General features: G+C 49.0%; 1 protein-coding gene across 1 annotated transcript in view; it reads left to right on the forward strand.

The window, feature by feature from the left end:
• Positions 1–23,963, forward strand: part of LOC135057441 (VPS10 domain-containing receptor SorCS1-like) — a 675,310-nt gene that overhangs the window by 400,084 nt on the left and 251,263 nt on the right. Inside the window, exon 8 of the mRNA XM_063963334.1 lies at positions 12,934–13,052. Within this exon, the coding sequence (XP_063819404.1) occupies positions 12,934–13,052 (119 nt within the window). The remainder of the gene's footprint in view (positions 1–12,933; positions 13,053–23,963) is intronic.

The raw sequence follows: 23,963 nt of genomic DNA on the forward strand, positions 1-23,963 counted from the left end.
TCACACACTATCTTAGCGCTAGCCGCCACCCCAGGCGGGTTAGGGGAGAGGGCAGGGGAGGGGTAAATTAATTAGTTTGGCTGATGGTGTATTTAATCATATATCCCTGTCCTCCCGTGTTAGGCGGTGTTTGGTAAATTTCCGAGATTGGAAATACACCCGTGTCGATCATCTCGACCAAACACAGAGTTTAGTAAATTTACCCCCTAGAGTACAATTAATCTGACACACGTCACTAAATTTATCCTTTCCGGTTGTAACGTGTGTGCAGCTCTGCCTGCGTCACTTAGGAAGAGGGGAACGGTTGAGGGGAAATAAAGAACACCCTGAATTTGAAACGCGTTCCTTTGTAGCGTATGGTATTAGTTGTCGCACTGCGTACAGTGAGTGGCCCTTATATTACTTTTGCAGAACTCTTGCAAATCCGCAGACGCAGGCGCGTTTGTCTGACATGCTGTGACCAGCCTCGCAGCACCTATGTACAGAAAAGTAACGCATATTAATTTGGGTTTGCAACCATGGTAATGGGTTTCGTCATAAAAAACCTTAACTGACACTAATGGGGCTTAAATGCTGTAAGTGAAGCAATGGGATAACTCCGAGTATCTCTAGTGGATCAGCATCTCATAAAATGATTATGGTTCTGCTGTCTGTTAGCATTTGTCTTTGCCGTCAGATGCAAATAAGGCCTAGATGGCGGGGAACCTGGAATCGCACATCAGTAGCCTCCCACGGGCAATTATCACTAATATACGGTACTGTACAGAAGACACTCGCTGCCGCACTGCATGGTACCATTCCACGGAGTCACAGAAACCTACACAACTAAAGTGTGTTTGTTGCCGCTCCTCGAATGCCTCTGATTTGTGTAATGTGCACAACCGGTGGCCCGTAGATAAGAGCTGCACCCGCGAAGGTCTCAGTGGATCTGCGGGTATCAAAACACGATCGGTTTTCATCAGACTGAATAAAAGTTGCTGGGAAAAGGTTTCCTTCTCTCATTTACAGTATGTGGCCGTCGTACAGTAAGTCAGCTTGTTGGACACAGGATACGGAGGAAACGCAAACTTGTAGAAGTTTCAAGAGCAGATGGCGAGTTACTCGTGGGTCCTTTATTCTGCTGCGTGAGGCTGTAATTAGAGGAATAATGAGGATTATCTATAGAAATATGCAGTTACGGAGTACATTTGTGCCAATAGATAAAGCACCATAAGCTACAGCGGCTGGCGGGTTGCCCAAATTAGATTTTGCAGCCAAGGTGGTCATTCCGAGTTGATCGCTCGCTAGCTGTTTTTAGCAGCCGTGCAAACGCTATGCCGCCTCCTACTGGGAGTGTATTTTAGCTTAGCAGCCGTGCAAACGCTAAGCCGCCTCCTACTGGGGAGTGTACTTTAGCTTAGCAGCCGTGCAAACGCTATGCCGCCTCCTACTGGGAGTGTATTTCAGCTTAGCAGAAGTACATACGAAAGGATCGCAGAGCGGCTACAAAGTTTTTTTGTGCAGTTTTAGAGTAGCTCAAAACCTACTCAGCGCTTGCGATGACTTCAGACTGTCCAGTTCCTGTTTTGACGTCACAAACACGCCCTGCGTTCGCCTAGCCACGCCTGCGTTTTTCCTGGCACGCCTGAGTTTATTCGAACACTCCCTGAAAACGGTCAGTTGACACCCAGAAACTCCCACTTCCTGTCAATCACTCTGCGGCCAGCAGTGCGACTGAAAAGCTTCACTAGACCATGTGTGAAACTACAACGTTCATTGTAAAAGTACATCGCGCGTGGCATTGCACCGCATACGCATGCGCAGAAGTGCCTTTTTTTGCCTCATCGCTGTACAGCGAACGAATGCAGCTAGCGATCAACTCGGAATGACCACCAAAGTTGTGTTCGACTCAAAATACAGGGGGGACGGACAAACGTAAAAATGCGTAAATTCACTTCTGCGCATGCACTGTACGGACAAACTTGCTGTTTACATCTGTGCTAAGAGATGCGTCCAACTGGGGATCAGCCCCTGTGTTCGTAGATTCTCGTTGTGGAGTTTGATGTTTGTATAAATATACTTTAGAAGTAACTAGTTAATTGCTCACAAACTGAAGGTCAGCAAATCTTCTCCATACATTTGATAACACAGTCTCAGGGGTTATGTCATTTGGGCACAGATTTATCAAGCCTTGGAGAGCGATAAATTTCACGGTGATAAAGTACCAACCAATCAGCTCCTAGACTGTCATGTTACAGGCTGTGTATGAAAATGACAGTTAGGAGCTGATTGATACCGTGCAATTTATCACTCTCCAAGGCTTGATAAATCTGGGCCTTAGGGTGGGTTTGTGGGACTGTTCCCCCTCTCAGCGAGGGGAACGTGGAATTAGCAGATGAACCGTTACAGATATCTCTCAGCGAGGGGAACGTGGAATTAGCAGGTGAACCGTTACAGATATCTCTCAGTAGCCGGGAAATGAAAGGAAACACAACAGCCTCTTAATTGAATATAATGGCTATTAGAACATTGATTTCTAAAAGTGAAAATGATGATTTGAGCGTTATAAATCTATCTGGCTGTACAGCAGGGCCGGCTCCAGGCCTACTAGCACCCTGAGTGAAAACATGTAAAAGCGCCCCCCCACCACCCCATTATGCGCGCGCCCCCCAGGAAAAGTGGGTGTGGCCTCTTGGAAAGTGGGCGTGGCCTCAGGACTTCATATTATTAGACTATAAATAAATATGTTTTCACACCCCCTCTACGCACACAATTAGCAGCCTTACACATAACAGCCACAGTAGTGTTCCTTACACACAATGTCTCCAGTATAGTGTTAGATACACATAATGTCTCCAGTATAGTGCCAGATACACAATGTGCAGTGCCAGATAGACATGATATGCCCCCCAGCAGTGCCAGCTACACACAATATGCCCCCCAGCAGTGCCAGCTACACGATAGTGTTCACTTTTTAGGGCAGGGAGGGCACATTTTTAAGTTAGGAGGGCAAAATGATGTACATACTGTAATGCTTGGTGCTCATCTACCTACATGGTAAAACATGGACAGTGCGAAAAATTTAGGGGCGTTGCTTCGTGGGGAAGGTGCGTGGCCACATAATAGTGGCAATTCGCATTACACCACACAGTAGTGCAGTTAATACACACTGCACCAGGTAGAATCTCCTATACACTTTGCGCCAGGCAGAGCACGTTAGACACTTTGCGCCAGGCAGAGCACGTTAGACACTTTGCGCCAGGCAGAGCACGTTAGACACTTTGCGCCACGCAGAGCACGTTAGACACTTTGCGCCAGGCAGAGCACGTTAGACACATTGCCTAGCCACAGACGCCTAGCGGGAACACTACATGATATGCTCCCCAGCCGTGCCAGCTACACATGACATGCCCCCCAGCAGTGCCAGCAACACATGACATGCCCCCCAGCAATGCCAGATACATAAATGGCCACACAGTGCCAGATATGTAGATACAGAAAAGCCCCCACAGTGCTAGATAAATGCCCCCACAGTGCCAGATAAATGTCCCCACAGTGACAGATAAATGCCCCCACAGTGCCAGATAAATGCCCCCACAGTGCTACATAAATGCCCCCACAGTGCTACATAAATGCCCCCACAGTGCTACATAAATGTCCCCACAGTGCCAGATAAATGCCCCCACAGTGCCAGATAAATGCCCCCACAGTGCCAGATAAATGCACCCACAGTGCCAAAATGTCCCCATAGTGCCAGATAAATGCCCCCACAGTGCCAGATAAATGCCCCCACAGTGCCAGATAAATACCCCCACAGCCACAGTGCCAGATAAATGTTCCCACAGTGCCAGGTAAATGCGCACAGTGCCAGATAAATGCCCCCAGTGCCAGATAAATGTCCCCACAGTGCCAGATAAATGCCCCCACAGTGCCAGATAAATGTCCCCACAGTGCCAGATAAATGTCCCCACAGTGCCAGATAAATGCCCCCACAGTGCCAGATAAATGCCCCCAGTGCCATAGTGCCAGATAAATGTCCCCACAGTGCCAGATAAATGCCCCCAGTGCCAGATAAATGTCCCCACAGTGCCAGGTAAATGCCCCCACAGTGCCAGATAAATGCCCCCAGTGCCACAGTGCCAGATAAATGTCCCCACAGTGCCAGATAAATGCCCCCAGTGCCAGATAAATGTCCCCACAGTGCCAGATAAACGCCCCCACAGTGCCAGATAAATGCCCCCAGTGTCACAGTGCCAGATAAATGTCCCCACACTGCCAGATAAATGCCCCCACAGTGCCAGATAAATGTCCCCACAGTGCCAGATAAATGCCCCCACAGTGCCAGATAAATGTCCCCACAGTGCCAGATAAATGCCCCCAGTGCCAGATAAATGTCCCCACAGTGCCAGATAAATGCCCCCAGTGCCAGATAAATGTCCCCACAGTGCCAGATAAATGCCCCCAGTGCCAGATAAATGTCCCCACAGTGCCAGATAAATGCCCCCAGTGCCAGATAAATGTCCCCACAGTGCCAGATAAACGCCCCCACAGTGCCAGATAAATGTCCCCACAGTGCCAGATAAATGTCCCCACAGTGCCAGATAAATGTCCCCACAGTGCCATCCATAAATGATTCACTCAGCCGCCCCCCCCAAATACCTGCGGCGTTGGAGGGGGAGGAGTACTGCTGTCCGGGTGCGGCAGTGCAGGTCCGGGTCCGGGTGCGGGGGTGCTGGCGGGCGGGCGGCCAGGAAGCCTCCAAGTCCATGGCGCTTGAGTGCGCTGTGCGCGCTGCGCGGCGCCGGCGTCTGACGTTAGACACCGGCGCCGCTCAGCGCGTATAGCGCACTCAAGTCACACGATGCTGCAGAGCAGGGCCGGCTCCATGTTGGAATATGGCGGCGCCAGCGCGCGGCGCCCATTAAGGGTGGCGCCCTGCGTGGCCGCTCTATTCGAACATGCCTAGAGCCGGCCCTGCTGTACAGTATGTACTGCGATAGTCAGTGGCGTGTATAATTACCAGCGTTTTAATCTCCGCAATGATCCGGATGCCGGGTGAAAATATTTAGCTTCTTCTCAGTTTTAATGTGAAACAAACAGCAGGAGAGAAAGAAGAGAGAGACTATAAAAATATTTTAATTTACGCTGACATTCTCTCGCTGCTGACATCTGTAGAGGAGTAAAAATAGATATAATTTGAAGACAACATAAAACACTCTCTATAATCAGCATATCTGGCTTTCTCCTTACACAAAGCGTAACGTTAACCTGCGTATAATGGAGGTGGAGGGGGCCGAACGGCTGATTTACATATTGCGAAAAAGTCATTTAAAAATGTTCACTTATGTTGGCGAATTAGATTCTTACTAAGTGCAAATCTGGACATATTACTATTCAGGCCACGGCTGGTAAAATGGCAGCTTTGGCACTGGTCCCGTTGTGGCGAATTTTTCTTTCTCTTGCCAAGTTACAACAACTGGATTGCTTAAAGCCAAATCACTGGAAAATCACTTCAAAATGTCTACTGTCAAATGCAGGATATTGCGATATAAAAAATACAAACTCCGGATTAATGAGCCTGCGGTTTCAGAAATTACAAAGGTATCGGGCGTATAACTGGCCGATAAGATAGCTGTAAAAGAAAAAGATATAGGAAAAAAATCCCCTCTGTCACTTCACAATGCCTCCATACAGGATACGTTTGGCATCCCGGTGGTCTAGATGCCGTCAGTCATGTGACCCATGTCGGAATCCTGACACGACTTAGGAGACCATTGCAGGAACACTGACTGCCGAAATGCCAAAAGTGAATACCGGGTTAGGGATAGGCACTGGGGGAGGGGTTAGGCACTAAGGGGGTGGTTAGCCACAGCCGCCTCCCCCCCATGGTTAGTACTAGCCGCACCCACCACTGTTAGCCCTAGCAGACACACCCCAAGGGTTAGGGTAGGGGGCAATAGTAGGGTAAAAAACTTACCCCTGTCCGGTGTCTAGATCCTCGCTATCGGGATGCAACGGGCGCTTTATGTGACCGCTGGCATCCTGACTGGTGGTATTTCATACCCAACCCCCTACATACACATGATTTGCATGTCTGCAGTATTTAAAAAAATGTAATAGCATTGGCCCTTTGTACAAGTGTATTAATTATAATGTGGCCCTCATATTTTTTTTTTTTTAATATTTGTATTGAGCCACTAATGTATATGAATAAAGCTGGGGTGATGATGGCCAATTCATTCTTCCATGCGGTTTACTTGGGATAGAGCTAGGAAACAGTAAGGCCAAATTCCATTGGCGAAACGCGCATCGCCAATCTCTGAACAAGGCGGATCATTTGCTGAACACTTCTGAGACACTTGCACGCGGGAGAGTCACCAGTGATCAGTTAAGATTTCCACAGATTTTTAGCCCCAGTCCGACCCTGTCCGTACTGAAAGTGCAATATCTTTGAGGGGACATTTAAGGCTGACGCAGATATTTTTGTACTGTGCAGGCTCCAGAGCTGAACATACACAACTACGGGCACCTCCTCTTGTGGTTAACTGGCTATAACTAGGTGGTACTGGTATCTAAACCTTCACACATAGGGCCTAATTCAGATCTGATCGCAGCAGCAAATTTGTTAGCAGTTGGGCGAAACCATGTGCACTGCGGGGGGGGGGGGGGGGGTGTAACATGTGCAGAGAGAGTTAGATTTGGGTGGGGTGTGTTGAAACTGAAATCTAAATTGCAGTGTAAAAATAAAGCAGCCTGTATTTACCCTGCACAGAAACAATATAACCCACCCAAATCTAACTCTCTCTGCACATGTTACATATGTCTCCCCTGCAGTGCACATGGGGCCTAATTCAGACCTGATTGCTAGCCTGCGTTTTTGTACAGCCTGTGATCAGGTCTGAACTGCATATGCGTATGCACAGCAATGCGCAGGCACGTTGGTCCGCAGTGACGGGGATCGGCGGGAAGCGATGGTATGGTGCGAGAAAAGCGATCGCACGGGCGATGGCAAGGTGACTGACAGGAAGAGGCCATTTGTGGGTGGCAACTGACCATTTTTAAGGAGCATCCAGAGAAACGCAGGAGGGACCAGGCGTTTGGAGGGAGGGTCTCTGACATCAGCACCGGCCCCGATCATCGCACTGGAAGAGTAAGTCCTGAGCTGCGCAGAAACTGCAGAAACTTCTGTTTGTACAGCTCTCCTGCACATGCGATCGCACCCCTGCACAGCGATTTCCCCCTCCCCCTGTAGGTGGCGACTATCTGATCGCAGGGATGCCAATAACGCACCCTAGCGATCAGGTCTGAATTAGGCCCAAGGTTTTGCCCATTAGATAACAAATTTGCTGCTGCGATCAGATCTGAATTACCCCCATAGAGTAGGGAAAGTTTAGCAAGTGTGTGTTGACGGAATTGTGGGCTGTGTATGTTAAAAAAACAAAGAAGCATATATACTAGCGCCAATTAAAAGCTAATTACCTGCAGCTTTCAAACAGGGTTTACTGCTCTCTGATAATTAGTAGGAATATGTGCAAAAAAAACCGTATGAAAGCGCTGGTATTTAGCTGTTCTTTATTTAACACACACAATTACCTTAGTACCTTAAAAAACACATACAAACATATTAATACACACAATAAGAAAATAATATATATACTGCCTAATCGGACAGCCGTCTGTATCCTGCGGTGTGCCACGTCGTGCTGTATGGGCCTAATTCAGACCTGATGGCTAGGGTGCGTTTTTTGCATCCCTGCGATCAGATAGTCGCCACCTACAGGGGGAGGGGGAATTAGCTGTGCAGGGGTGCGATCACATGTGCAGGAGAGCTGCACAAACTAATTTTGTGCAGTCTCTGCGCTGCCCAGGACTTACTCTTCCAGTGCGATGATCGGGGCCGGAGCTGACGTCAGACACTCTCCCTCCAAACGCCTGGATCCTCCTGCGTTTCTCCGGACACTCCGTGAAAACAGACAGTTGCCACCCACAAACGCCCTCTTCCTGTCATTCTCCTTTCGATGGCCGGTGAGTTTGGAATTTTCGCACCATTCCGTCGCTGCCCGGTGATCCCCAGTTTCGGCAGCAAAGAAGGCTAATAAGATATTAGCATGCATAAAACGGGGAATTGATGCTAGGGACGAGAGTATTATACTCCCGTTATATAAATCACTAGTGAGGCCACATCTTGAATACTGTGTGAAATTTTTTGGCACCATATTACAAAAAAGGATATCCTGGAGCTCGAAAAGGTTCAGAGGCGGGCGACCAAACTAATCAAGGGCATGGAGACGCTGGAATACGAGGAAAGGATTGCAAGGCTAGGCATGTTTACATTGGAAAAGAGGAGACTAAGAGGGGACATGATCAACATCTACAAATATATAAGGGGTCAATACACAGAGCTCGGGAGGGACCTGTTTTCTATAAGATCAGCACAGAGGACACATGGTCACTCGCTTAGGTTAGAGGAGAGGAGTTTCCACACATTGAGGCGAAAAGGTTTTTTCACAGTAAGGACAATACGTGTTTGGAATTCCCTGCCTGAGAGAGTAGTAACTGCGGACTCAGTCAACACCTTCAAGAATGGGTTAAATAAATTCCTATTGGATAAAGATATTCAGGGTTATGGTGCGTAGGCACGCATTATAGTTACTATAACTAGTCCTAACATAAAAATAACTAGTCCTATAATAAGACTGCATAGGAGACCACAAATAGGTTGAACTCGATGGACAATTGTCTTTTTTCAACCTTAGTTACTATGTTACTACTATGTGTCTCAGCAGTGGCATTCTGGTCTGTGTGCGTGTGTGTGTGTGTGTGTGTGTGTGTGTGTGTGTGTGTGTGTCCTGTAACATGGCAGATAAGAGTTGATTGGTTAGTACCTCATCTCTCTCCAAGTTTTGATACACCTCCCCCTCGGTAATAACAGATATACAGGAAGGGCTCGGCTCGCAGGCTTACCATCTATAGGGTTGTTCTGGCGCGAATGCCGTGTAGCTGACAGCTGGCTTGGGCTGGGCTTGCTGAGATGATGTTGAGGTTCCCTTAGATAAAATGTGTCAGACACGTCCTGTAATACAGATTCCTATGGATTGTGCTGTACGGCAGAGCATCTATTTATAGTGCGGGCGCTGTGTATTCTGCCAGGGAATAAGCAGGCGTGGAGCACAAGCTGTCTGCGGGCACAAAGGTGTTAGCCAGTCTGCATGCAGCAGCTGGTAGAACATTTATCACGTCTGATACCCTAGCTGGGAGGTCAGGGCCTGAATATCTCCATCTGGCCGCCGAGCTGATCCCAGATTTCTGTTTCTTTCTGTCTCTGAATTACTCCACACCTGAGCCGTTGCCACCTGACCTGCCTTACAAGGGAAAGACGGCTCACTTACAGGGATAGTCGGCTTCCCTGAGTCTCAGCGGAGTCAGGGTGAGTGACCCAGCCGCCGGATGGAAATGTAAGATGGCTGCCTGCGCTGACTGACGTCATGTTGCAGCTGGGACTCTGCCCGACACTACAGCATTGCGTTTCATCTTCAGGGCCGAGCTGCTTCGTAATGTCAGCTCCCCGTTTCTCTTTGTCGTCACATAAGTCAAAAAGTTTTCCTCCCCGCAGGCAGACTTCATGTTTACACATCCTGAGAGGTGCAGGAACACGGCAGGAACTCTTCACGCGGAATGTGGATGTGCCCCCGTGTACCTGTGAGAAGTATCCTAGGGGTGTGCGCGGACCACCGTGTTTTTGTTTTGGTTCTAATTCATCATCGTGTTTTGGTTTTGGCAAAACCACCCTCAAGTATTTTGGTTCGGATTCGGTGTTCGATTCGGTTTAAAAAAAAAAAAAAAAAAAACAACGTTGAAAACATCGATAATCATTGGTAAAACTTATTTTAAAAATCGATTTAAAAAAACTGCTGAAATTATGTAATTTTTGCAAGCCAAAACCCGAAATTTAGATTTAAAGTGATTTACGTCATTGAACCCCTCCCCAAATTGCGCATCACACAGCAGGGCTCAATGATGCAATTCTTGGGGGTTCCTAGACCTACACTTCTCAGCCAGATTTCAGGCCGATCTTTTGCACCAGGTGTAGAGCTTGTACAAGGGCGCATTACTATACTGTCGGCTATAACACAAAGTGGATGATAGGGGGCAGAATATGGAATAATGGGGGTCATTCCGAGTTGATCGCTAGCTGCCGTTGTTCACTGCGTAGCGTTCAGTGGAAAAAATGGCTAATCTGCGCATGCATATGCACCGCAATGCGCACGCGCGTTGTACGGATACAAAGTCCATTGTGGTTTTGCACTGGTTCTAGCGACGATTCCAATTGCACAGCCGATCGCAAGGAGATTGACTGAAAGTGGGAGTTTCTGGGTGTCAACTGACCGTTTTCTGGGAGTGTTTGGAAAAACGCAGGCGTGGCCGGACGTTTGCTGGACGGGTATCTGACGTGATCACCGTGTCACTCGTCGCAGTAATCATCGCACAGGGTAAGTAACTACAGGGCTGGTCTTGTTTGCACAAAATGTGTTTGCAGGCGCTCTGCTGCACAGGCGTTCACACTACTGCAAAGCGAAAATACACTCCCCCGTGGGTGGTGACTATGCGTTTGCACGGCTGCTAAAGACTGCTAGCGAGCGATCAACTCAGAATGACCCCCAATAACCGCATAAACTTCCCTTGTATCTGGATGGGTGTAAATCAGGGGGTGCCATATATATGGAGTTGTCCAGGAGTAAAAAGACGTAGTGGGCACTTGTACCAGTCCTATACTCGGTGTAACAGACGTGGTTACAGAAATACACTAAGTATACGGCCCTCTGACAGTGATGGGGGGTATCACAGCAAGCATACAAATGTGGTGTTCCACTCTCAAAGACGCATTATAGCTACAATCTCTGCATACGGGGAAGATATCCATTTAGAGCCTGATTCATGTTGGTAAGTAAAGCAAAAAAAAAGTGACTTTGTGTGCGGGACAAACCTTATTGCCATGCAAGGGGAGCAAATACATTTCGATTTTTTTCTGTACAGAGTAAATACTGGCTGTTTTTGCATGCAGCCTTCATTGTTAGCTTTATTTTTACACTGCAATTTATATTTCAGTGTGAATACACCCCACCTAAATCTAACTCTCTGCACATGTTACCTCTGTCCCACCTGCAGTGGAGCATGGTTTTGTCTAGTTGCTTGCTTTTTACTTTACTTACAAACATGAAGCAGACCCATAGTTCAGTGCCGTAACTAGTGGTGCACGATCGGTGTCAGCGCTCATGTCTTAGGGACCTGGAACGGCACCGTGCATCCCTTAGTGTTTCAGCCAAGCTGCCCGGAGCATCCTAGGGATGTTCTGGACACACACACACACACACACACACACACACACACACACACACACACACACACACACACACACACACACACACACACAGTGTGTTAGTGCTGTACTGTACTTCCTGATGCCACTAGTCCTGTCCCCTCGGCGTGACGTCATGATGTTACATGTACGTGGCAGTGGTGGCACAGGGCATTCAATCACTGGCTGCTTTACGTGCAATGTAGGTGCATTTACAGACAATTTGCTTTCATCTCTGTATTGGCCCCGTACAGTATGTGTAACAGGTCCACCTTTGCCACACAGGCAGGATATTGTCATTTAGTTCTTCCAACTCCGTGACTGCCTATGTTCCTGTTATCTGCTGTATGACATTCATCCTACCAGTCGCTGAAGTGCTACTGGAATCTGCTCATGCGTTCAGACCCCCGGCGCCTCCTGCTGATTGGCCAACACGGATAGTTGTGTACAGATGAGAGGCTCGGACGTGATTCGATGTAAATTACAGACTCAGATTTGTTCAGGATTTTGTTTGACTGTGAGAAATGGAATTTAGGAACAAACTACTGACATCATCTTCTGCCCTAACTGTCCAACTTGACATTGAGCATTTTTGGGACAATCCAACGTGATTTCCTGCCATTCACTGGTTTACGCTGTCAATATCTGCAAATAATACAAAGTGCATCATTTTACTGTATACATTCCGTAGGGAGGATGCACGTTAGAGGCAGGGGAGGTACTCTGCACCACTAGGTACCACGTTTGTGTGGGTGCTCCTGGTGATGGAGCCTGTCTACCCACTGTGTGTGTTTGCAGCCTTAGGAAAGTGAGGGCAAGCAGTGGAGTTTGGAGGCTAGGGGCCCCTGCTCTTCTCCGGGCCACCGAAGGTGCTGCACCAATAAATCTGCCATGCATGTAAAAAAACAGATGAGAAACCATATACCGTAACACTGGACTGTGACCCTGGACTGTACTAATGTGTTTTTATAAAGGAACAGTGAAAACAAACATTAAAGAGACTTCAGATTGTACATTTAAAGCCTCAATAATAATAATGGCCCTCATTCCGAGTTGATCGCTCGCAAGGCGATTTTAGCAGAGTTACACACGCTAAGCCGCCGCCTACTGGGAGTGAATCTTAGCTTCTTAAAATTGCGACCGATGTATTCGCAATATTGCGATTACAAACTACTTAGCAGTTTCAGAGTAGCTTCAGACTTACTCGGCATCTGCGATCAGTTCAGTGCTTGTCGTTCCTGGTTTGACGTCATAAACACACCCAGCGTTCGCCCAGACACTCCTCCGTTTCTCCGGCCACTCCTGCGTTTTTTCTGGAAACGGTAGCGTTTTTAACCACACGCCCCTGAAACGCCGTGTTTCCGCCCAGTAACACCCATTTCCTGTCAATCACATTACGATCGCCGGAGCGAAGAAAAAGCCGTGAGTAAAAATACTATCTTCATTGTTAAATTACTTGGCGCAGTCGCAGTGCGAATATTGCGCATGCGTACTAAGCGGAATTTCACTGCGATGCGATGAAATATACCGAGCGAACGACTCGGAATGAGGGCCAATGTCCAATAAACGTGTTTAATGCAGTGTTGTTCTGGTTTTAGATGCACAGTACATCGTCTGTAAGATGCACAACTGCTCGGAGACGGTGAGGACAAAGCCGTTCCCAGGATATATTGACACCAATTCCCTCATTGTCCAGGATGAATATGTCTTTGTGCAGGTGAGCAGAGCCCTGACGCTCTTACCGAATATCTCTCAGGGACTCGTTGAACCATTCCAGCTTCTCGTTTATCCTGTTAATTGTTTAGAATATTTATTGGAATATTTTTTGTCTATGGCTGGTGAGCTGCTGTATGTATTTCTCTGTGGGGAGTGAGGGCGGCTTACTGGAACCCCTTTTCAGGAAGTGTGACTACAGATTGGTCTACCTCAACATACTATGAACACACACAAGAATGTGTACACGTGTAACTGTAGCCAATGAGCAAATTACTGTAGAACATTCACAGGGTAAGACCATGCTGCTGCAAGAGCGATAGAACACTTATAAGATTAGATCAACCAGTAGCCAATCAGAAGATTAGATTATGTATAGCAGTGGTTCTCAAACCCGGTCCTCAGGGCCCCAAACAGGTCAAGTTTTCCAGGTCACCCAGCAGATAAACAGGTGTATTCATTTCTCATCATTACTCACAGACACATTTTAACAGATTCACAGGTGGAACTAATTATTTCATGCCATTTCTCAGATTTTATTAATCTGATCATTAGATTATGTGTAGGCTTACACCAATACAACCTGTAGCCAATCCGAGCATTAGAACACTTTTAGTACTAGATCAACCTGTAGCCAATCCAAGTGTGAGAACACTTATGGGACTAGATGAACCTATAGCCAATCAGGACTTTGGTTTATGCATAGGACTAGACCAAGCTGTAAGCCAATCACATCATTAGGACATTCACAGAACTAATCTGTAGCCAATCAGGGCAAAAGAAAGCAAGGGGTCTATTTACTAAGCCTTGAATGGAGGAGAAGTGGACGGAGATAAAGTCACAACCAACCAGCTCCTTTTTCATGGCAGCTAGGAGCTGGTTGGCTGGTACTTTATCTCTCTCCACTTTATCTCTCTCCAATGCTTAGTAAATAGACCCCCAAATCTGCTAGCAGAACTACCGTATATGACAACTGCACTGAATACAGTGACACAATGTCATACACAGCCTGGGTCCCCGGCGTCCTGGGCTGGCCCTCGCAGCCCCCCGCACATATGACACCATGACGTTGCAGAAGAGGGGCTGCTGGGCGCATTCTAAGAACATACCAGGCGTCTCCTCAGCCTTACGCCCTGTGTGACAGTACACACCTTGTTACAGCTCCAGCCACCCTATTCTTCCTCTTACATTACGGTACGTTTGTTATTATTATATGGTTGTTATTATTATTATATGGTTTCTCATGTAGTAGTTTATGATACGTTCTGTGCTTGCAGTGTAAGATTGTAATGTACATTGATAGCTTTCAGCACGTTTGGTATGAAATACCAGTGGTCGGGATGCCGCGGTCACATGACCGACAGCGGCATTCCTACACTGAAGATCGCGACATGGGAGGGGGTAAGTATTCTAACCCTAACCCTCCAGGGCTGGTTGCTAGGGCTAACCTGAGGGGGTGTCGACTAGGGAAACCCACCCTTCCTATTGCTTAACCCTCACCTTTGTGATGTCAGCTGTCTGTGCTCCGGCACCAGTCTCCTGAGAGGTGTCGGGGATCAGGCGTCGGTCTCATGACTGCGATCAACCAAGTCGCTTCCACATCCATAACACTCCCAAGGCATTCCTACGAGGCGGGACAGTTCCCTCAGTCCTCATGTTCTCTGCCCAGAAGTGTCCAGTTCACAGAGAGCGTGGTCCACCTCTGGATGATAACGCATTAGGGAATCCTAGGCCGGTATTCTCTGTTGGGCGCGCAATACCAATAGACCGGATGACAGGACTCCCAGGAGATGCGCTACATATCGCCACTCGTTGTGCGGGGGACAGCATGGAGCAACAGCTCGTATCTCTAATCACTGTCTCCTCTGAGGCGGTGGCCATTTTGGGAGGGACATTTTTCAATAGGGTGCTGCAGACGGATGATGGCGGAACAGCGGGGACGGATGATGGCGGATGGATGGCGGCATGAGTTCCCAGGTCCTCCCCTCTCTGTCAGATAGGCTGGGCCCGGGACAGCTGTGCCCCCAGTACCCCCCTGATGGCAGCCCTGCATATGGGGTATCACCATACATTAGGAACAGCCACACAGGACTTTTTACATTTTATATACCTGTACTGCTGATATACCTGTACTGATATATGTATTCCAGGCAGGGGCATTTTAAGGATAAAGGGGTCCCGTGTGCAGGACCCTGCCCTGTTGTGCCACCGCATGCACCGAGTAGACTTTGGCACACTGCATATTGGAACAATTGTGTTTCCGGACGACCCCAGAGCTAAATATGAAATAATATTATCATGACTTATGACGACAGGAAACGCACTCGGAGAGAGGGATGGTGCGCAGAGGATAAATTATTTCTTTATTCTCCCTAATAAGCGCTGGTCAATTAGAGTTTATTGAGCATTACGTCGTAGCAGAACGTAGATAAAAGTTTAATTACAATAATTAGCTAAAGTGTTCAGCTTATTTTAATTAATCAAGCAAGGGTGACTGAGTGGACTCCTGTAGTACACTAATTGGGAGAGCGAAAGTGCTTCGATGAGGGCACTGTGTGTGTTGCGATGAGGGTCCAGGTCACTGAAACAGGCTAAATAAATAAAGTAATTATTGTAGAGGATAATTCCACCTCTAAATGATATCTGCAATAAAGATAAAATCTGCCTAAGAAAGTGGCGTATTTATCAAAGTGTCCCTGACTGCAGTAATAAGCTCTTACTGCTGATTACGGTAATGATAAAAAAATTTTTTTGTCAACAATATAAAAATAAAAAAAACGAATAAAAACTGCTGCAGAGACAGCTGGGACGGACTATACACAGGTGTACTGGATGATACAGGCTAGGAGCTATAAGAGATTGCTTGCCGCTTTGCCACGCCAGTTTCCAAACATGGACGCATATAGACATGTAAGGCATTTTTTAATTAATACTAGCTGATGTACCTGTTTCAACCGGGCAAAGGTTTGCTGGGTGGAACATTTTACCCCTTTTCACCTCCTTAGGAGTCAAATTTGGAAAAATCCCTGCTTAGTGGATGGCTGCAAATAACTGTCACAGTTTCCAGACCATCCAGCAGGTCACATGTTCCAGATCACCTAGCGTGTGCACAGGGAGAGTTCCCCAACTGTTCCATTTTCCAGAGCACAGTGGTGATGCATTGTAATTGGCAGGTGGACGTTTTGCTACATAACTCCAAAATGAAGCAACCAAATATACCACCAATATTTTTCTGCAAATCTACAGACCAAGAGCTTTAATTTTGTATATGAGGTGCCCAGCTCAGACAACGGCATCATATAAAAATGTCAATTTTGTGATAGTAAAGAAAATGCTTTATCCTGCTAATAAATCATTCTATATAGAGTGATTTATTAGCAGGATAAAGCATTTTCTTTACTATCACAATTCTGGGTGTTGCACTGTGTAAATGATGTATTAGGTCCAAGTGGGGTTCAGATGGGAAAATAAACGCTTGTTACAGCAGCCTTGGAGTTACAGATCAGTGGGGGTAATTCCAAGTTGATCGCAGCAGGAAATTTTTTAGCAGTTGGGCAAAACCGTGTGCACTGCAGGGGAGGCAGATATAACATGTGCAGAGAGAGTTAGATTTGGGTGTGGTGAGTTCAATCTGAAATCTAAATTGCAGTGTAAAAATAAAGCAGCCAGTGTTTACCCTGCACAGAAACAAAATAACCCACCCAAATCTAACTCTCTCTGCAAATGTTATATCTGCCCCCACTGCAGTGCACATGGGCCCTCATTCCGAGTTGTTCGCTCGTTCATTTTCTTCGCATCGCAGCGATTTTCCACAAACTGCGCATGCGCAATGTTCGCACCGCGGCTGCGCCAAGTAAATTTGCAAAGAAGTTTGGTATTTTACTCACGACTTAGCGAAGATTTTTCTTCGTTCTGGTGATCGTAGTGTGATTGACAGGAAGTGGGTGTTTCTGGGCAGAAACTGGCCATTTTATGGGAGTGTGTGAAAAAACGCTACCGTTTCTGGGAAAAACGCGGGAGTGTCTGGAGAAACGGGGGAGTGTCTGGGCGAACGCTGGGTGTGTTTGTGACGTCAAACCAGGAACGAAAAGGACTGAACTGATCGCAGTGGCAGAGTAAGTCTCGAGCTACTCGGAAACTGCAAAGAAATTTCTGATCGCTATTCTATTCGCTATTTTGCGAATCTTTCGTAAAGCTAAGATTCACTCCCAGTAAGCGGCGGCTTAGCGTGTGCACTGCTGCGAAAAGCGGCTAGCGAGAGAACAACTCGGAATGAGGGCCATGGTTTTGCCCAACTGCTAAAAAATTTCCTGCTGCGATCAACTTGGAATTACCCCCAGTATCTGCTGGGTTTGTGTTTGCTGCTAAATGTCACTTTGTTGCAAATCAGTGTCCTAGCCATCATGTATTGTACATGTCTGCAGTGTTCATTCACTTGTATAAATTCCTGCAGCTACACACTGTGGGGGGCATATCTGACTGTGATTGTTAGTTACAGAACTGAACAGCAGACTATGTCACAGCAGCCGGTACTGTAGCTCTTCTCTCTTTTACCCCTTTAATAAATTAAAAAAACTAAAATCATCTGATATGCTTTCACCAAAAATGATGTGGGTGATAGGGGGCTAAATAGCCAAATCCTACCTGCAAGATGTGCAAAGCTCTGCAGCCGAATGCTTCACAGGGAACAGTGGGCCTGATCCGGACTTGGAAGCAAAGCAGAAAAAGCACGTAACTTTGTATCTGGAACAAACCAAGGGGGTCATTCTGACCTGATCATACGCTGCTGTTTTTCGCAGCGCAGCGATCAGGTTACTACTGCGCATGCGTATACACCTCAATGCGCAGGTGCGTCATATGGGTACAAAGCGGATCGTTGCTGAGCGATGTATTTTACGAAGAATCCGTCCGCACAGCCGATCGCAAGGAGATTGACAGGAAGAAGGCATTTGTGGGTGGCAACTGACCGTTTTCTGGGAGTGTTTGGAAAAACGCAGGCGTGTCCTAGCGTTTGCAGGGCGGGTGTCTGACGTCAATTCCGGGACCAAAAAGACTGACGTGATCGCAAGGGCTGAGTAAGTCCAGACCTACTCAGAAATTGCACAAAATGTTTTTGCAGAGCTCGGCTGCACAGGCGTTCGCACACTTGCAAAGCGAAAATACACTCCCCCGTGGGCGGCGACTATGCGTTTGCACGGCTGCTAAACACAGCTATCGAGCGATCAACTCGGAATGACCCCCATGTTGCAATGTAAGGAGAGGAATTACATTCATATTATTTCTGTGCAGGGTAAATACTGGCTGCTTTTGCATGTAATCCACACATGTTAGACGCCTTTGTTTTTACGCTGTAATTTAGATTTCAGTTTGAACACACCTCACCCAAATCTAACTCTCTCTGCACATGTTACATCTGCCCCACCTGCAGTGCACATGGTCTTGCCCAGGTGCACAGTTGCTTGATTTTTTTGCTTTACTTCCAAATCTGAATCAGGCTTAATAAGGTGGTGGTTTTGCTCATCTCTTATGTATAGAATACATGCCAGTAACGTGTTTCAATATTGTTACGCAGTAACCAGGACTGAAACTAGGATTTTTGGCACCCGGGGCAAGACAGTAATTTAAAGTGGCAACCACCACCGTCAGGGGGCATCCAGCACACATTCCCTGGGAAAATGGATAGGAACGCAAGAAAACTAACATGCACCTCAGATACAGTATTGTGCGGGAATCTGACTGGACAACTGCTGTAGGACTACAAAGGCCAGCATGCCAGTTAGGACCTAGGATCAATTGCTTGCACAGGCAAAGGAGTGTGTTTGTGGCCATGGACCAGCGCTTGGGAAATGAAAGGGGGCAACTGGAGAGTCCTTGGTCACTGCCTCTGCCCCATTCATTAGCGTTCTAGTTCCCGGGGAGGGGGGAGTTTCATTGGTGGTGCTGGGGAGCGGGTACCTGCAGTGAGGGTTCTTAGACCCGGCAGAAGGTAGCCCCTTAGTGCTGAAACACACTACCCGGCTTTTGCCGGCCGGGAAAAAGCCGGACGGCTTTTTCCCGTGCCGGCATTGTAGTTAACAGTGTAAGGGCTAGGGTCCCTTCACACTGCACGGCCCCGGCCCGGCTGCCGGGTTGCAGCCGGGTCTCACCACTGGAAGGTCCGGCGGCCGGGCGGCCGCCGGGCCGTCTTTGGAGCCAGTAAACCATGTGTGTGAAGGGGAGCTTTCACACACAACGTTTTTTTCTGAAACCGTGTCTGATGCTGCGCATGCGCACAGCATCACACACGGCTCAAAGCCGTCCTGTGTGACAGACACTGCCGGTTTCTCCCGGATGGCAAAAAGCCGGACAAAGTTTGTCCGGCTTTTTGCCATCCGGGAGAAACCGGAGTGTGTGTTACAGCCCTTAGGGCTGAGAGGAAGGAGTGGAGGCAGAGCACCAATCTCTGCACCCTCTCAGATTCTGCATCCGGGGTGCATGCCCCCTTAGCCCCCCCCCCCTAGTTGCAGCCATGCAGTAACTGTGAAATGTTTTATTCTCAGCACTTCGGCATTTACCTGTTTTTTTGGTTACAATTCCACCTGGCTCCCTGATCACACATTCTCCTATTCAATATCCTTACTCATTTAAAAACTCCTGTCATTTTTCAAACACAGCCTGTAACACAGCAGTTCAGAGCTGATTGGTTGGTACTTTATCCCTCTCTCTGTTTTATCTCTCTCCAAGCTTCATAAATCTCCCCCTGTACACAGCACTTTCCAAAAGCATTCAACCCCTCATTATACAGAATAACGAGTCCTAACCTAAAATCCAGTTCTTTGTGATATGCTCATTTCAAACTCTGAAACTAAACATTTGTTTGTTCCAATGTGTCACATACAAAATAAATCTAATTGTCAGTTCTGGAGCTTTGAACTAAAAATATCACAGAGAACAAGATGTCAGTGTATTATTCTGCCCAGTGGAACTCCGGCGTCCTCAGTGACCTGCTGCCGTGGTCTCCGCTCCTTTATCTCGGTTGCTCGGAAAGCAGGTTTGCAGCCAGCCCTGGAGTCTGTACCGGATGATAATTCATAGTAGGATTCCAAGGTCTGTTCTCAGCACTGGTTCCTCAATATCATCTACAGCGAGTAATTAGGCTTCCTTGAAGTAAACGAGCAGTGTGCTTATCTCCGCTCCACTAATTGTATCCCCTGAGCTTAATTCAGCGCTTCATGCTGGTGAAGGTTTTGGATGGAGCTTTTGGCTGAACAATGGTTGGAAGCCTCGGAAATGACTAATTCGCCAGCGTGCGCGGTGGTTATTTCTAGAAGGTATCAGCGTACCAACATGTGGATGGCTAAAGGAGAAACATTGTGTCTCCTTCCACACAGGTTCTTTCTGTAACGCTTTTATCCCCTTCTTGGATGTTTCGTCTGCAATCTGGGTATTGGATTTACATCCTTGCTTACTGCACGCTGCCATATCTCTGAGAAAGTCAATCCCACTCTAGCCCATGACTTAATCTAGGTTTATATGTGACCTTGTTAGTGATTTCTCTGCATGAACCAGCTGAAAATAAATCTTCACGTTCACTGTAAACTTTCATCTTTTATGTGCACAAGGAAAGCTACAGTAACACACAGAGCCAATGAGGGAAAGTCCACAACACCATACTTGCCTTCCCTCCCAAAAGCTGCGGGAGACTCCCGATTTTTCGGGTAGTCCCCTGAAGTCCCAAAAGTGTAGGTGACTCTCCGGCATCCTGCCTGCTTCCTAGTGAAGAGGGCAGGATGGGAATAAAATCACTAAATCTCTGTAGCTGTCTGAAGGGGGTGGGACTAAAAGATGTGACTGCATCATTTAGCCCCACCCCCTACCAGCGGACAAGCGAATTGCTTGCATTTCCCTGACTTGGGGGTGTGGCTCTGATGACATGCCACTGCATACAAAGACGCAAGCGCCATCGACAATAGTGTCCACCTCTGATCAGCCCCTGGGTATGTTGGATCTAGTGATGGGCAAGCCGAGACACTGGTGTGTGTCGAGTCACGTGATTCAGCTCAGTGGAGTGGCTCGACACAGTGTCTCGGCTCACGGCTCATCTTCAATGCATCGCACTGCAGAGGGACTCGGAGCAGAGACAAGGGGGCGGATCCTAATGCCAGGAGTCACTCAGGACTCATCAGGAGAGGAGAGCCGTCGCCCGGGGGAGAGACAAGGGGGCGGATCCTGAGCCCGGGAGTCACTCAGGACTCATCAGGAGAGGAGAGCCGTCGCCTGGGGGAGAGACAAGGGGGGCGGATCCTAATGCCAGGAGTCACTCAGGACTCATCAGGAGAGGAGAGCCATTGCCCGGGGGAGAGACAAGGGGGGTGGGATCCTAATGCCAGGAGTTACACAGGATTCATCAGTAGAGGAGAGCCGTCGCCCGGGGGAGAGACAAGGGGGCGGATCCTAATGCCAGGAGTCACTCAGGACTCATCAGTAGAGGAGAGCCGTCGCCCGGGGAGAGACAAGGGGGTGGATCCTAATGCCAGGAGTCACTCAGGACTCATCAGGAGAGGAGAGCCGTCGCCCGGGGGAGAGACAAGGGGGCGGATCCTAATGCCAGGAGTCACTCAGGACTCATCAGGAGAGGAGAGCCGTCGCCCGGGGGAGAGACAAGGGGGCGGATCCTAATGCCAGGAGTCACTCAGGACTCATCAGGAGAGGAGAGCCGTCACCCGGGGGAGAGACAAGGGGGCGGATCCTAATGCCAGGAGTCACTCAGGACTCATCAGGAGAGGAGAGCCGTTGCCCGGGGGAGAGACAAGGGGGGTGGGATCCTAATGCCAGGAGTTACACAGGATTCATCAGTAGAGGAGAGCCGTCGCCCGGGGGAGAGACAAGGGGGCGGATCCTAATGCCAGGAGTCACTCAGGACTCATCAGTAGAGGAGAGCCGTCGCCTGGGGAGAGACAAGGGGGTGGATCCTAATGCCAGGAGTCACTCAGGACTCATCAGGAGAGGAGAGCCGTCGCCCGGGGGAGAGACAAGGGGGCGGATCCTAATGCCAGGAGTCACTCAGGACTCATCAGGAGAGGAGAGCCGTCGCCCGGGGGAGAGACAAGGGGGCGGATCCTAATGCCAGGAGTCACTCAGGACTCATCAGGAGAGGAGAGCCGTCGCCCGGGGAGAGACAAGGGGGTGGATCCTAATGCCAGGAGTCACTCAGGACTCATCAGGAGAGGAGAGCCGTCGCCCGGGAGAGAGACAAAGGGGCGGATCCTAATGCCAGGAGTTACTCAGGACTCATCAGGAGAGGAGAGCCGTCGCCCGGGGGAGAGACAAGGGGGGCGGATCCTAATGCCAGGAGTCACTCAGGACTCATCAGGAGAGGAGAGCCGTCGCCCGGGGGAGAGACAAGGGGGCGGATCCTAATGCCAGGAGTCACTCAGGACTCATCAGGAGAGGAGTGCCGTCGCCCGGGGGAGATACAAGGGGGGCGGATCCTAATGCCAGGAGTCACTCAGGACTCATCAGGAGAGGAGAGCCGTCGCCCGGGGGAGAGACAAGGGGGCGGATCCTAATGCCAGGAGTCACTCAGGACTCATCAGGAGAGGAGAGCCGTCGCCCGGGGGAGAGACAAGGGGGGCGGATCCTAATGCCAGGAGTCACTCAGGACTCATCAGGAGAGGAGAGCCGTCGCCCGGGGGAGAGACAAGGGGGCGGATCCTAATGCCAGGAGTCACTCAGGACTCATCAGTAGAGGAGAGCCGTCGCCCGGGGGAGAGACAAGGGGGCGGATCCTAATGCCAGGAGTCACTCAGGACTCATCAGGAGAGGAGAGCCGTCACCCGGGGGAGAGACAAGGGGGGCGGATCCTAATGCCAGGAGTCACTCAGGACTCATCAGTAGAGGAGAGCCGTCGCCCGGGGGAGAGACAAGGGGGCGGATCCTAATGCCAGGAGTCACCCAGGACTCATCAGGAGAGAGCCGTCGCCCGGGGGAGAGACAAGGGGGCGGATCCTAATGCCAGGAGTCACTCAGGACTCATCAGGAGAGGAGAGCCGTTGCCCGAGGGAGAGACAAGGGGGCGGATCCTAATGCCAGGAGTCACTCAGGACTCATCAGGAGAGGAGAGCCGTCGCCTGGGGGAGAGACAAGGGGGCGGATCCTAATGCCAGGAGTCACTCAGGACTCATCAGGAGAGGAGAGCCGTCGCCCGGGGGAGAGACAAGGGGGCGGATCCTAATGCCAGGAGTCACTCAGGACTCATCAGGAGAGGAGAGCCGTCGCCCGGGGGAGAGACAAGGGGGCGGATCCTAATGCCAGGAGTCACACAGGATTCATCAGGAGAGGAGAGCCGTCGCCCGGGGGAGAGACAAGGGGGCGGATCCTAATGCCAGGAGTCACTCTGGACTCATCAGAAGAGGAGAGCCGTCGCCCGGGGAAGAGACAAGGATGGGGCGGATCCTAATGCCAGGAGTCACTGAGGGCTCATTAGGAGAGGAGTGCCGTAGCCCGGGGGGAGAGACAAGGGGGGCGGGATCCTGAGGCCGGAAGACATGTGGGCTGCGCTGTGCGTGAGCTGGGGAGAGAGGCTGCTGCAGTGAGTATTATGTCTTGACACTTCAGCTTTTCCTGACTGGAATCATTGGAATATCTACAAGATTGGAGTCAGTGTGCTGAGACATTCACTCAGTAGCCATATCTAGTTGTATCTGCAACCATAATACCTAACGCTACCGTTAGTAAGGACGAACCGTCAGGCTACACACAGTAGCTCTGCCAATGTAATCTCTTGATCAGATACCGCACTATAGTAGGGCCCGGGGCCTTCAGCCACCATCACATCCACTCCTACCACAGACGAGGCTTGCACAGCGACGCACCTCGGTTTAGGGATGGACGATCTTTTGGATTACTTGCACATTGATACAGTGCGAATATCATT

The sequence above is a fragment of the Pseudophryne corroboree genome, chromosome 3 (genome assembly GCF_028390025.1).
Source record: "Pseudophryne corroboree isolate aPseCor3 chromosome 3, aPseCor3.hap2, whole genome shotgun sequence".
Classification (NCBI taxonomy): Eukaryota; Metazoa; Chordata; class Amphibia; order Anura; family Myobatrachidae; genus Pseudophryne; species Pseudophryne corroboree.